Source organism: Andrographis paniculata, unplaced genomic scaffold (assembly GCF_009805555.1).
Source record: "Andrographis paniculata isolate CXL003 unplaced genomic scaffold, ASM980555v1 Contig77END, whole genome shotgun sequence".
Classification (NCBI taxonomy): domain Eukaryota; kingdom Viridiplantae; phylum Streptophyta; class Magnoliopsida; order Lamiales; family Acanthaceae; genus Andrographis; species Andrographis paniculata.
In genome coordinates this window covers 3,243,499-3,258,137 of record NW_026137614.1, presented here as the reverse complement: position 1 = coordinate 3,258,137, position 14,639 = coordinate 3,243,499, and the positions used below count along the sequence as shown (strand labels likewise).

The following is a 14,639-nucleotide window of genomic DNA, read 5'->3' as shown; positions in this document are numbered from 1 at the left end:
AGACGGAGTATAAATCTATAAATTCAGTTTATTACTCAAGGGATTATTAATTAATCCCATATTAGAGCATCCGTTGTTACTTTTAGACTATTATTTTCTTTATTTCTCTCGTCAACGTCTTATTCATATCAATATTTAAATTACTTTTTTTATAAGCTGTTGTAGATAATTATCTTCAACTTATTACCTTTACTATTTTATAATACCTACAATAATTTATTTATTTCTATATATTTTTATTATGTAGTAATATAATAAAAAAAAATTATTTATTTATACATAGTCTTATATTTTTATTGTCTAATAATATTTTTATATAATATTATATTTTAATTTTTAAATATTAATCTATATAAATTTTAATAATTTGAAGCATATAATTTACTATTTTAAAATTTGAAGAGAAAAATTAGAGGCAAAAAAATAATTATAAAATATGATAGATAAAATGTTATAATTGGTTAATGAATTTTAAATATGTTTATAGATAATTTTTATTGAATTTAAAATTTGAAATTTTAAGATTTTTTTTTTTAAAAAAAGATAATACTCAATTAATTTGTGAGTGTAACAAATGCTAGGATTTGTTTGAAACGGTTATTTTTTTAATTGTGATATATATATATATATATATATATATTGTTTTTGTTTCAAAAAGTGGTTTGGATGGATTATATATATTGTTACAACGAATTGTAAAGTAGAAAATGATCAAATAATCCAAACCATATTTCTATTGGACAATTTTTCACTTTGTTCTGTTTATTTATTTATTTAATACTCCCTCAGTCCCGGCATCTGCTACACTGTAGACACAGTATTTTAGGAGGGGTGTAATTAATAAATAATTAAAAATGTATTAGTGAAATTAATTATCATATAATATAAATAATTATAAATTAAGATTAAGATAACTAATTAGTTTAATTAAAATTAAAAAAAAATAAAAAAAATTTAAAATGAGATTAAAGTGTGTAATCATTTTCAAAAAAAGAAAATGACATGGTATGTGGGACGGACATAAATGGCAACATGACATGGTATCTGGGACGGAGGGAGTATTATTTTCTATGCAATTTTATGATTTCTTGTGAAAACACACCTAACAATAAAGCAAGCCATTATCTTGATTTCCTATACAAATACATCGACTATATATTTACCTTGATTTGATATTTTTAATTTGAATAATATGATATTCTGTAACATAAAAAGATTATTTTTATAACAGAATTCCAAAAGAATATATATATATATCTGTAAATACGAATTATTTGATCTCACAAAATATCACATTTAAATCATAATTCAAATTAAATATAAAAATCAAAAACAACAAAACTATCGAACACGAAATTCCAATGTACAATAAATTCAATAAAAACCCCAATCAATCGACTAGATCGAAAATATATCAAACAAAAACCCGAGTTCTACACAACGGGCATGTATCATTCTCGGCAAACCATGTCTTGGCACAAACGACATGATATCTATGGTCACATGGCTTAATCACGGCTAGAGGCTCGCTGTCTTTATATTCCTCGAGGCAAATTGTGCAATGAGAATCTTTGGACCGAGATTTTTCTTCGATAAATTTATCCAAAACAAACCCATGATTGTCGAGAAACAAATCCAAGCTCCAAAATCTACGCGTCTCGGAAACATCTTCACTATTATTAGGAACCACACCGATGACTATCTGCGTCAATTGAACATTGTTAACACGCTCTTCGGAAACTGTCGCCGATTGTTCCTCCGACCAAATAATTGCTACACACACAATGATGATGAAGATGATTATCGCTATCAGGTCGACAACCAACAAGAACTTGCCGTAGGTCTCCATGTTTGTGATTTTTTTTTTTTTGTTTTTTTCAAGAATGGTCTGTATTTATATTTTGTGTTTAAATAGTAGTTGGAAGTCAGTTTTTTGTGCAGACGAAATAATATATTTTTTTTTATAAGAATTATCCCGGAAAAAAAGAAAAAAAAAACCCTAAAGATAATAGAGGTAGAAAGAATTTGAGCGTGTTGATTTTTTTTTTGTAAAGGGTGTTGAAATTTATATGTACATATTTTTATAAATCGATTTTTAATAAGTACTTGAGGAATAATTTTGTTAAGATTTGATTTGTTATTAGAAATAAATTTAATTAGATATGAATATATATTGGTTTGTTTCTTCGACTTTTAAACTCCAAATATTTAACATATATTATTTTAATATCAAACACAAACCAAAATTTTTCCAAATTTACCTGAAGAAACATACCCGCAACATGCATGCAAGCGACATAAGATAAATATATGATATCTTATATATATAATGATAATATATATATATATATATATTTGTCACAAAAGTAAAAAATCAAAATTGATAATAAATTAATTATTTAGCCAAAAAAATCGGCATAGTGTGATTATATTGATTTTAAAATTTAATTATATATACATATAATTACTATATATCTAACCGATATATATACCTATGTATTTCCACCATTCCACCTATGGTGTTCGGTTACATAATTAATAAATAATTAATAATGTATTAGTAAAAATAATTATTTTATAATATAAATAATAATAAATAAAAAAATTTAAAATAATATTAAAGTATATAATCATTTTCACATGAGAACAAAACAACATAAAACACGATAGGTAAATGGGACGAATGGAGTATTTAATTTTAATAAAAGAAACTATTTCCTCCGTTCCATATTGAATGTTTGAGTCACTGTAAATACGAGAATTTAGGATAAATATAATTAGTAAATAATTACGAATGTATTAGTGAAAATAATTATCCTATAATATAAATAATTATAAATTTAATTAAAATTAAAAAATATTAAATTTAAAAATTTAAAATGAGATTAAAATGTGTAATTATTTTTTTTTAAAAAAAAAACGATAATATTCATTTGGTTGGCCCACTAAAGTTTATACACCTAATTTTTTCTCAAAATATTATATCATATTATATTTATATTTAATAAATAAATATATTTATATATACATTCAAAACATCCTATTTATTTTTAAATTAATTTATATTATTTATAAATAAATATATATTTTTATGTATTTATATTATATATTTTTACTAAAATCTAATTATTAAAATAATTAAATACATATTTTAATTTTTTAAAATATATATATTATATCAAATATTAATTAAATAGATTCTTTCAATTTAACTCAACTATCTAATAGGTACTCAAACATAGTTACTCACTAATGATTTTTTTTTTTCTTTTTGTTTGTTTGCTTTTGAAAAATAGAACTAAAAAATAAAAATTTGAAATATAATATGGATTTAAGTTTTTATTTAAATAATATTTTAATGAATGTATTTTTATTAAAATACAGTATAATTATAAAAATATAGATAAAAAAATATGATTACATTTTAAAATTAAAATTGAATTGAATAATTATATAAAAAAAGTATAAATTAAAATTTAAAATTTAATAATAATATAAAAATATTTTAAAATATGAATCCATTTTTAGTTAAGCATAAAAGTATTTCATCAGCCTCACCTCCCCTAGTGGTATTCATTGGAATACGGCGAGGTTTCGGTAGATGTGATATTTTGAATGTAAAATTGATTTTTAGTATAATATAAAAAATAAAAAATAAGTGTTTGATTTAATATTTTTGGGGAAAAAAATGGAATGAAAAGTAAACTTGGGGGAAAATTCCCAAACAAACACATTATTCATTCAATTTTTATTTTCAGAGGATTTGAACCCATGATCTCACGGTCACAAATTTACCCCTTACACCATCAGGCCATCTCTCACGGGACTCATATTTTTGTTAATTGTTAAAGTGGCGCATCTCTAAAAAAATTTATTTTTTAAAACGAAAATTGGTAAATTTTAAATAATATTTATAATTAATTATAAATTATTTTAAAATATTAATTTTAATAAAAATTCATTTTATATAAATTAAATAAAAATTAAATTAATCTAAACCAATTAAATTTATAATTTAAATAAATGAATTAATTCAAATCATCCAAATCTTAAATCCCAATTTTTCATTATTTTGACTAAAAGATTACATCATACATAATATTAATATCAAATAATAATCTATCTATTTATCTATTTTGATATGTCTCATATAAAAAAAAAAAAAATTTATTTAGTAATCGCAAACGTTACAAATACAAAAATTCAAATTAATTATAGAAAAATAAAAAATATATCCGTAAGAACAATTCCAACCCACTGTATATATGCATAGGGTTGAGCCAGAAAATGGGGCGGGAGGAGGGGCTCCAACCCACCCCCCAAATTCTCCCATTGTTTAAGTAATGCATTTTTTGAGTAACACTATACCTTCACTCTATTTTTTTAGGGAAGTTTTTATGGCATTTTGTGGTGTTTTTGTATTTTTGTTATTTTTTGAAGTGTATTGTATAATTTTATTTTTCAAAAATAATGTATAATTTTATTTTAAAAATTAATATATAATTTTCATTTTCGAAAAGTGATATAAAAATATTTTTTTAAAAAAAATAATTTTATTTTTTTTAAAAGTGATATATAATTTTATTTTTTAAAAGTAATATGTAATTTTATTTTTTTAAAGCAACCTGTACTTTTATTTTATAAAAAGTTATATATAATTTTTTATTTTAAATAGTTATTTGTGTCGATAGCATTTAATTATTTATTTAAAATTATTTTATTTGTAAAAGTTATTAATTATAAATATTAATTTTAATATATATAATTTCTAAATAAAATATAAATTATATATGTATGAATTAAAATGTAAAAGTAATTAAAATTGAGATATAATTTATAAATATAAAAGAATATATAAAATAATATAAAGGTACGGTAGCAAAAATGGAGTGACGGCTGAGGATGACATAAATAAATATATATATATTTTTATTTTATATTTACAAAAATTCAATAGTACAATTAATTTGAATAATTACCAAATTACATCAATCCATTCTTGCCAACACCCACCTTCTTCCCCAGCGCCCTTCTTCCCAACCGCAGGCAGCAATCACCTTCGACGACAAAGACTATCCTCTCTAAATTCACATCAATTCCTATCCAGTGCCTTTTTTTTTCTTCTTCTTCCCAGTTCAATTTTTTCAGATTTGAAATTGAATGATAAGTGGCTATCCAGTGCCTTCTTCTTGTTCCCAAGTTTCAATTTATTCAGATTCGAAATTGAGAGAGAAGTGGAGAATATAGAAGAGTGCGACAAACAGAGAAGAGAGCGACAAACACGGTAAGAATGAAAAGGTTGGCTATTTCCACCACATACGTGCTGCGTTGGCTTAAGATTTGTGGATTGGGAAGATTTTGGAGAAAATATCCGATTTTTAAATTTAATTAAAATTGTTTGTAGAGAGACTAAAATTGATGTTAATGGAATCAAAATTGATTGATTTTGATCTCAATGGACCATTTGTGATTTTTTTTTTTTTTTTTTCCGTCTTTTGGTAGTTCAATTTTTTGCGTGGTTTGAGAATTTGGTGATTTTGGGTTAGGTGTTTGGCATGGGAGTCACTGGTTTTTTGTTTTTTTTTTTTTTTTTTCTACTGTGGTAAGTGTTGATAACTCTTCCATACCTGCTGATGTTAGAAATCCTGTTGATTCTGTTAAGCTAGATTCTATTCTTAGTTGTGCTTTAAATCACGTTGGAAATGTGTCTGCAATCAAACCACGTTGCTGTTGTTGTATGATTTGGTGAATTTGACTATGAGTGTGAAGAATTATTTCTCTGGGTGCTTCGATTGTCCTGGAAAAGAAGTACAATTTATTGAAGCTGAAGTTATTATCTTTGTTGCTTTGGCAGAATTTGGGCTGATAGTATTTCTATCCAATGAATAGAGATACGATCAAACCATCTCATCTTTTGAGTCGTTTGGAGGACATTCTGGACTCTGATCCTCTCATGTAAGTATTTATTGATGGCAGTTTATCACCGTATTCTTTATTATTAATAGTTGAAGTAGGTAAAGGACAGTGATCTATTCAATTCTTGAAACTTGTCCCTGTTATTGTCTGTCTTGATGCTAAAACCATAAAAATGTTGTGCATTAAAGTGTTTGGAATAATCGGGAACATGTTTATCAGCTATATACATTATCTATACTATTGGCATTGATTTGTTTTTTTCTGGGAAATATTTCCGTCTACGTGCCCTTAGCTAATTGATTATCGGTGTTGTTTCTATATTACTTTTGATCATATTAGGAATATTTTCTTGTGTACAGTGATGAAGTGGGGTTTATTGACCCATCTCAGTTTGCTACATTCAATGAAGAGGTCCACAATTCTCCTTCTCCATCTTCTAGAGTTGTTAATGAGTTTGTCGATGAAATCAGCACACCGTCGCAAAAGGCTAGTAGTTTGGACAATTTATTTTGGCACAGGGAACATAAGCTGGGCATCTCTACCCTTGTTCTAGCTCCATTGTATAATGAAGCTAAACAAGCATTCATGGATGCTTATAAGAGATATAGATTGTTGAGTGATTCTCAAACTAAAAATGATGAAACATTATGTAAAAATGCTTTGGATTGTTCAACATCAAGTGCTGAAGGTGAAGTTATGAGACATAGTAGAGCACTTCTTCTGTTGAGCTGTGATTTTGGCACAGCATGGAATTCCAGGTGTTCTTTTTGTTTGAGATATGTGTCTTATGATTGCCTGGGTATTATGTAATTGGTTTAGTTTGTTTACTACATATGATGCTCTTGCACCTGTGAACAGAGTTTAAATGAAATTTACATATGTCCTGTCAATATACTATGTTTTGGACTCTTATTATGTGCATAACTTCTTATGGTCTTGTAGGAAGTTAATTGTGTCGAAGAAGCAATTGTACCCAATGCTTAAGGATGAACTACTCTTATCAACTTTGGTTTTGTCATATTCACCAAAAAGTGAACGTGCATGGAGCCACAGGTAGAATGCATCACTCGTTAGCTATTGCTTCGTGCAAGTTGCCCTTGTCAGTAACGTCTAATGTTACATATTTGGGTGATAAACTTTTATTGACCTTTTTCCACGATACATTTTTTATATCAAAGATGTCCACAGCCACACTACACTATCTTTATATTGGCTTGACATCCACAGGACAAGCTAGTGCTTTGTGTTCATGTTATGCTTTCATGATTTTCTAAGCTGGCCTCTGATTGATGATTGTATTGATAGGAGGTGGGTGATCAAGATAGTGTCTGGGAATTGTGTAAACCTGCAAGACATAGTAGAAAGAGAATCAAATCTAGTGAAATCCCTAGCAGAGGTTTAATTCTGCTCCAGAAATTTGATGTTGTGAATCTAGTGTTTTTTATATGATGAATTTACACTGATGCATTTGCTGCTTTAAGCTTCTTTATCTGTTATAATTTGTTTCGACGTTTTTCCTTTCTTTCGTTAGTTCCTTCAAATCTTAGTAGTTGACTAAATTGTTAAGATATTAACATATTCAATTTTTTGTATTTTTGTTGTACCCTAGTAGTTATTTATATATTTGTCATTGTTGGTGGATGAAAACTCTATCATGCTTACTATAAATCTATTTCTCCATTGTGTGTAGCAATAATTTTTTTGTTTACTGTCATATTTCTCTCACATAAAATAGCAGTTTATAGTTTCATGATATTTATGCAACATTTTTTGTTACTTAAATACAATATTGAAACTACAGAGTAATATCTGCTCAATGTTTTGAAGTCATTGTTCTAATTAGAGCCTTATATTTAATGTCTGCGTAGAATTGACATGAAATTCTAAAGCCCTTTCACATCATTAGCTTATTTGTAACTACACCTTGTATAGATGAACTTGCTTGGTAACATTAGAGCTGAAGTTATGTATTGGTGTTCTTATTTATGTAGAGGTCTAAAATGAATTACCGTGCTTGGAATCACCGGTGCTGGTTAGTATCCTACATGTCAGATTCACAGGTCAGATTAGATATGATCCTATTTATATTCCTTTTTATGATGGCCCACAAGTGGAAGTGGAGTTACTATAACTGAAACATTGCTTACTTTTTTAACATATCAATCTTCTTTTCAGTTTTAAGAGAATAGTTCATTATCTCCATGTTGAGTTTGGTTTCCACATGTATTATGTGCAAACTGGTTTGAAAATGGCTTGCTTATATTCTTTTGCTAATTATACCATATTTCAGTAGTGGAAGGCCCATTCGAAAAAGAAGACAGATAAGTGACTCCGATAGAGAGAATACCAGATATTGAACAACAGTAGAATAGTTAGCTGGAAAGGGAATCGTAATCACATAAACAAAATACCTGCTTTTTTCCGTTCACTATTCTTGCTTGGCCCATTCTTCGGTTTGAGAGTTCACCATTTGTATTCAAACATTACTCTAGCCGAGTGAAGGGTCCGATCTTTTCCAAAATGGCTGTTCAGAATTGGCTTGCTTCTTCCTAGTTATGCCGTTCTCTGTTTTTCCATTTACCTTCCATGGTGGTTTCGAACCTCAGGCATGCTTCACTGGTCTTATTCTTCTGAATTTTCCTTTCCCTCTAAAGTTTAGATGATTCAGAGGGTTTGTTACCTTGACTTCTCGCTCAGCCTTCTTTGTGATATTTAGAGGGAATGGACTGATCTGTTTGGCTCTGTTGCGTTGATTTATTTGATTCAGGTGTTGCTTGAACTGATGAATTCTCAAGAGTGGGCGGCCCATCATGTTTCTGATAATTCTTGTTTCCATTACCGAGCTGTAAGTTTCCTATTTCTTTTTTTTTTTTTTTATTTATTTCAAATGCTTCTTGTTCTAACAATCTGTTACCAAAAGCGGCAAGACTTGGTTGTTTTAAGTTTGAGATCTTCTCAGTACTATATTACTCTGTGAAAGGAATGAAGATATTACATTCTGCATTGGAGTCTTTGAGTAATTTTAGTTCAACACTGATATCTTGTGGAAAATTTGTATGTTAGATCCCTAAACCATATATAGCACTAAGATTTAATTCTTTACTTTCATCCTCCTATGTACCATTGAATGTGTTGTTGAAGTGCTTTCATCTAAGTCAAACTTGAGAGGATTCAACTGAGACATAGGATGTGATTTATCTTTCTGGAATTTCCAAAAGAACTACTTTAAATAATATCTTTACTGTTCATAAATATGTAGCGAAATAACCTGTGTTAAAAATTACTAATATTGTGTGTTATCAGCGGTTATTGCTCCAGATCATGGAGAATTCACAGCATAATGATACAGATGGTTTGTCCAGGACAAGATTACATCGAATATGGAAGGTTTGGGCTTACAATTGCTTAATTTGTTTCAATGAAATGATTTCTTCCAAAATTTGTTTACATAAAACTAGACATTCGTTGCCAACCTTGAAATTAATATATATATTCATGACTGTGCTATAGCTAAAGTAGTTAGTTGTATCTCATTAATGTATTACGAGCCATAGTTTTTTTCACGTATACATAATAGAACAATGTTTTTGCATTGCAACTATGACTATTGTTCATTGTTGAAACTGTTTAAAATAAGTGATTGTATTCTTTGATGTGAAAGCAAAATGGATGAGACAAACAAATAACAAGGGTGATAAGTAACAAGAAACAACTACATGCAACGTGTTGATGTTGATCTATTTCTTAGTAATGCTATCCAAGCTCTAGTATATCAACTCACAAATGACTATTTGGGTATTATATTTATATGAAATGTATATTTTTGGTCAACCTTATCGATAACACTTCTTGACTGGAGCTATTATTGTGTGAATTTTAGATGATTCCTTTTTGTCTTATAATCTCTTGAACTTGATTCCGCTTAATGTTGATATGACAGGAGGAACTAGATTGGGTTCGGATGTTGATACAACGTTTTGTGGGAAGAGAGGTTTGTAGTCTGCGGACTTTCTTTTTATAGTACTGTTATAAGATAAAGTTAGTTCATATATATATATATAAGTATAAACAATAGTTCTCTTTTTTATTATGTTTGATTAGGTGCAAATATTTCTGTAGGGCGAGCACTGAGCCACTCACATTATGTATCTTCAAATTTCAAATATAAACTGACAACTGTACCTGCATTTTCAGAAACATTAGAATCATTGTTGCCTGTAGATTGATACTCCTTTTATCATTTTTGGAGGTGAAGAGATAGTTATCGTGATGCAACATAGAGGGAATTATAAGATTTAGTCCTTTCTGCCTTCATTCATGTCTTGTGGCTTCGGAGTCATACCAAGTAGTTTTCTAATTTTTTATTTCTATTCATCTTTTATAAATTACTACTTTGTTTTAGACGTCATTGTGTAGGTCTTAGAACTTGTTCTTGTTTTATTTTATGTCCATCTTTTTCATGTTGATGATCAATTTTGAGTTTTTATAAGTTGATTTTTGTGTCGATAGGTGCCTCTATGAGTTGTATTTTCATGCCCTCCACCATTGAACTATTTATATGCAACTAATGTTTGATACTGTAAAAGCATCTGTATAAAAATCAAATAGGCATACCTGAAGTTTAATTAAATTCCGAATGTTTAGATCTTTTCCCTCTAAATGAAAATCTTAATAGGAATATATTGATTTTCATTATGTGACCTTTGAGTTAAGAGGTAAAGTAAAAAATAGTTGATTCTATCCAGTAAGGTCTTTCGATTATTTGATTGTCGTTTTCACTTGTCTCTTTCAAGGCTTTATGGCTTCATCGGAGGTTCCTCTCACTGGTGTGGATCAAACAACTAGCAGTCGATCACCAAACCAAATGTTGTCACTCTAGTTGCGAGACTTGCGACATTAGTTTCTTTATCGGAAATGAACTAAAACTATTTGATTCTTGCGCAATCATCCCGGATGTTAATTTTGGGGACTATCAAGAGCAGGCAACCCATGCTGCAGCATATATTCTGTGGCTTACCAAGGTAATATTATTCATTCTAAAATTTTATTCGTATCGTGATTCTTATTAACCATAAACTGTAAACTGTTTGTTTAGCAACTTCCAATGCTTTTCCGGGAAGAGCTTAAAAAAGGCTCACATTATGAGTCGCTCAAAACACTGGTGGATGACGCAGGAAACCGCTGCCTTTGGGATTCTGTTACTGCATTCGGTGATTTACATTAATAAATGTTCATTTGGCAATACCTTGTGTGTCCCTGTTAATGGTGAGTTGTTTTGATCTTGTTGAAAGGCCTTGCGGAAAAATATATATATATATATATATAGAGAGAAAAAAAAAAAAACCCGGATGTTGATTAGTCCTAATCAGTACATAAAATATAATCTGTCAGCACTCGTGTGTGGATTATTAGCATGTATTGTCTATTTTATTACATATATATATATATGTGTGTGTGTGTCTGTGTCAACGTACCATGTATGCTGAAATTAATGTGTGGGCTATTATTACATGCTATAAGTTTACATCTTATATGTTGTCGACATTATCAATATGAAATGCCACAGAGACGTTGGTTGGAATTTTACGTTCAAAATATCGTATTAACATATTTTTATATTGGGACAAACACACTCTAAATGTTAATTTTTAAATTAGTTACACTTAAGGTCTGTGCACCTTAATGTATGTGTCCACCCTTAATTATTTTGTAATATTTTAATTTTTAATTTTTGATTGAATCTAAGATTATAATTTAATAGTTCTATATATTTAAAATACTTTTAAATGTGGAATAAATTATACTTTGAAAAATTAACATAGATTTCTTTATAAAAAATAAAAAAAATAAAAAACACATTGGCAAATAAAAAAGTAACTTACAATAAAAATAACATACAACAATTGATACACTAACAAAATTTTGAAGCTAGTCTTGGTTGATGCCACAACTTTGTCAGTTTTCATTTGGCTTTCTCAACTTACTATTAACATGTGCACCATAAATATTAAAAAAAAAAAAAACAAATATACATACACATTGATATTATATATACATTATTTATTAATAAAAAGTCAATCGTTCAATATAAAATATTACTCTCTCCCTCCCGTCTCAAACAAGGTGCAACATTTGTTTCGGCACGGGTTTTTAGGTGGATAGTATTAAGTAGGATAATTTAAAAATTAGGTGATGCGATGGAGAGAAAAATGTATATTTTTTTTTATTTATTTGGGTGATGTGATGAGATAAAGTGTGAGAAAAAGATTACCTATTTGTTCCCACCGCACACAAAAAATCAATTTAGCTAAAAATGTTGAGCCAACAAAATGAATTAATTTTTCGAAAACGGTTTCGCATTTTTTTCGAAAAGCCGAAGAACCACCCAAATAAGTCATTCGAAAAATATTTGAGTGACAAATAGACTCTCTTTAATAAGTCAGTCAAAAAATATTTGAGCGACAAATAGACTCTCTTTAATAAGTGGTCAAAAAATATTTGAGCGACAACAATAGTTAAATATTATATATCTTTGGTGATTTTATTTTTCAAAAATAATAATCCCCGTCCCATGTAAAATGTCTATTTTCCTTTTTATTTGTCCCACATAATTTATTATTTTTTAAAATAAATATAATTATACATTTCAATTGCATTTCAAATTTAACACAGTAATTTATAAGTAATTATTTTTACTAATATACTTCTTAATTATTTACTAATTTAATATATTTTACCTAAATTCATGTATCTACCGTAATATAAATAATTTAGTCGAAACGGAGAGAATAATAACTTTTTCGAAAACATGTTACGTGTTTCTCTTTGCTCGATTTTCATCAGTAAATTATATATATATATATATATATACCCTAAAATCAATTTTTTTTTTATGTCGAATGAAAGCAATGTTTTTAAGCTTAATAAGAGTTAAACTATTAAAAATTACTCCTACTTCGTTGAAGATTTTTAGTTTTCTTTCATTTATTTAATTTTAATTTTTAATTTTTAAATAATAAAAAAAATTAATAAAAATTATAATTTAAAAAATGTTGTGTAAACAAATTTAATAGTTGATGTATGCATTTACCGGTTGGATTTTTTCGCCAAAATTGGGGTAAGCTCTTCAATTGATTGATATTAAGTCTCCACCTATCTTATTTATTATATTAAATAACTAAAAATTTAATTTTATAACAGAAAGGTTCGCGTGGCCTAATGGATAAGGCGCTCGCCTCCGGAGCGGGAGATTGTGGGTTCGAGTCCCACCGTGAACGATTAGTTGTTTGGTTTGTGACACAAATTAATTTTTACATTATTCAGTGCCTATAATTTTCAATAAAAATTCTTATTTTTTTTCTTACGAATACTTTCATTAGTGTCTTATAATACTAATAGAATGACATATAAATTCGACAAGTTCGTAGTACTATGATGAGGAACCACTACTTGACTATTATTATTAATGGGAATCGCGCCCTCGTTGTTGCGAAGCCTCGCTAGATATTCTAACTATGTTATAATTATGAAACACAAAAGCATGAAAACCACATCGACGATCACAGTCATGTCATCGACATCCATGTTGGTGAATTAATTGTTTTTACAATTTTATTTTATTTTATTTGTTTGTGACACAAATTAATTTTTACATTATTCAGTGCCTATAATTTTCAATAAAAATTCTTATTTTTTTTCTTACGAATACTTTCATTAGTGTCTTATAATACTAATAGAATGACATATAAATTCGACAAGTTCGTAGTACTATGATGAGGAACCACTACTTGACTATTATTATTAATGGGAATCGCGCCCTCGTTGTTGCGAAGCCTCGCTAGATATTCTAACTATGTTATAATTATGAAACACAAAAGCATGAAAACCACATCGACGATCACAGTCATGTCATCGACATCCATGTTGGTGAATTAATTGTTTTTACAATTTTATTTTATTTTATTTTTTGGTTACATAGAAGTAGGCCCGTTCCTCATCGACATCCATGTTGGTGAATTAATTTTTTTTACAATTTTATTTTATTTTATTTTTTGGTTACATAGAAGTAGGCCCGTTCCTGACATATCGAAGGCATGGGGCAAAACTTAAAAACGAGATCCCTACCAAATAATTTTTTTAAAAAAAGAAAAAATAATTATTATTAAAAATTAAAAATAGCAATATTTCAGTTTTACAAAATATTTTTAATGCAAAACAAATTAAACATTAAACAATACAACTCAAAACTATTAATATTTTGGATTATTTCACCAACTTCATACATGTTGCCACCGCCATGATATCATATTTTGTTTGCTATTTTGTGGGAGCTATTTTTACTGTATGTCTGCACAATTAAATAAAAATACACAAGTATTACATAAAATTACTTATCCTAGCATTTTTTGATGCAAAATCATTAATAATATTATCAACATCAATGGTTTCTAGCATTTCTTTTTTCAATAGATAAGATAGCTAAACCATTCAATCTTTCTTGCGACATAGATGACCTCAAATAAGTTTTCATTAACTTTAATTTAGAAAAACTTCTTTTCGCAGATACTACTGTTGCAGGAACGGTTAATAAAATTCAATAAGCAATCGAAACATTTGGATAACTATCAGTGGCACTAAGATATTCAAGAATTTCAATAGGTGAATATAAGTTATCCAGTAAAGTAACTTGTAAAAATTTTAATTCAGTAATAAAATTTTCTAAA

General features: G+C 28.0%; 2 protein-coding genes and 1 non-coding gene across 5 annotated transcripts; 2 read left to right on the top strand and 1 right to left on the bottom strand.

Annotated features, from left to right (window-relative positions):
- Positions 1 to 1,414: 1,414 nt before the first annotated feature.
- On the bottom strand, positions 1,415 to 1,849 carry LOC127239264 (putative RING-H2 finger protein ATL53). The gene has a single exon (XM_051257342.1). It carries the CDS (start codon positions 1,847 to 1,849, stop codon positions 1,415 to 1,417), a length of 435 nt encoding a protein of 144 aa, XP_051113299.1.
- Positions 1,850 to 4,981: 3,132 nt separating this feature from the next.
- Positions 4,982 to 11,373, top strand: LOC127239347 (uncharacterized). 3 transcript variants are annotated; one of them, XM_051257443.1, is made up of 11 exons: positions 4,982 to 5,284; positions 5,855 to 5,955; positions 6,276 to 6,674; positions 6,859 to 6,969; positions 7,222 to 7,312; positions 7,908 to 7,976; positions 8,684 to 8,761; positions 9,220 to 9,303; positions 9,857 to 9,907; positions 10,710 to 10,937; positions 11,012 to 11,373. In XM_051257443.1, the coding sequence occupies exons 2-11, from the start codon at positions 5,882 to 5,884 to the stop codon at positions 11,138 to 11,140; spliced, it is 1,314 nt and encodes a 437-aa protein (XP_051113400.1). In that variant the 5' UTR covers positions 4,982 to 5,284; positions 5,855 to 5,881; the 3' UTR covers positions 11,141 to 11,373. The 3 variants fall into 3 exon arrangements, with proteins under 3 accessions (XP_051113400.1, XP_051113401.1, XP_051113402.1); XM_051257444.1 differs by having other exon boundaries at positions 4,982 to 5,298; XM_051257445.1 differs by lacking the exon at positions 6,276 to 6,674 and having other exon boundaries at positions 4,983 to 5,284.
- Positions 11,374 to 13,120: 1,747 nt separating this feature from the next.
- TRNAR-CCG (transfer RNA arginine (anticodon CCG)) lies at positions 13,121 to 13,193 on the top strand. Its single transcript has one exon. It is a non-coding gene; the product is annotated as a tRNA-Arg (tRNA).
- Positions 13,194 to 14,639: the final 1,446 nt, after the last annotated feature.

What these genes read in the sequence shown, in the direction of transcription:
- LOC127239264 (XM_051257342.1), bottom strand. Translation starts at nt 1,849, where the DNA reads ATGGAGACCTACGGCAAGTTCTTGTTGGTTGTCGACCTGATAGCGATA.
- LOC127239347 (XM_051257443.1), top strand. Translation starts at nt 5,882, where the DNA reads ATGAATAGAGATACGATCAAACCATCTCATCTTTTGAGTCGTTTGGAG. An exon ending in CCTACATGTCAGATTCACAG is followed by an intron (nt 7,977 to 8,683) that starts GTCAGATTAGAT and finishes TATTTGATTCAG; the next exon opens with GTGTTGCTTGAACTGATGAA. An exon ending in CTTGTTTCCATTACCGAGCT is followed by an intron (nt 8,762 to 9,219) that starts GTAAGTTTCCTA and finishes GTGTGTTATCAG; the next exon opens with CGGTTATTGCTCCAGATCAT.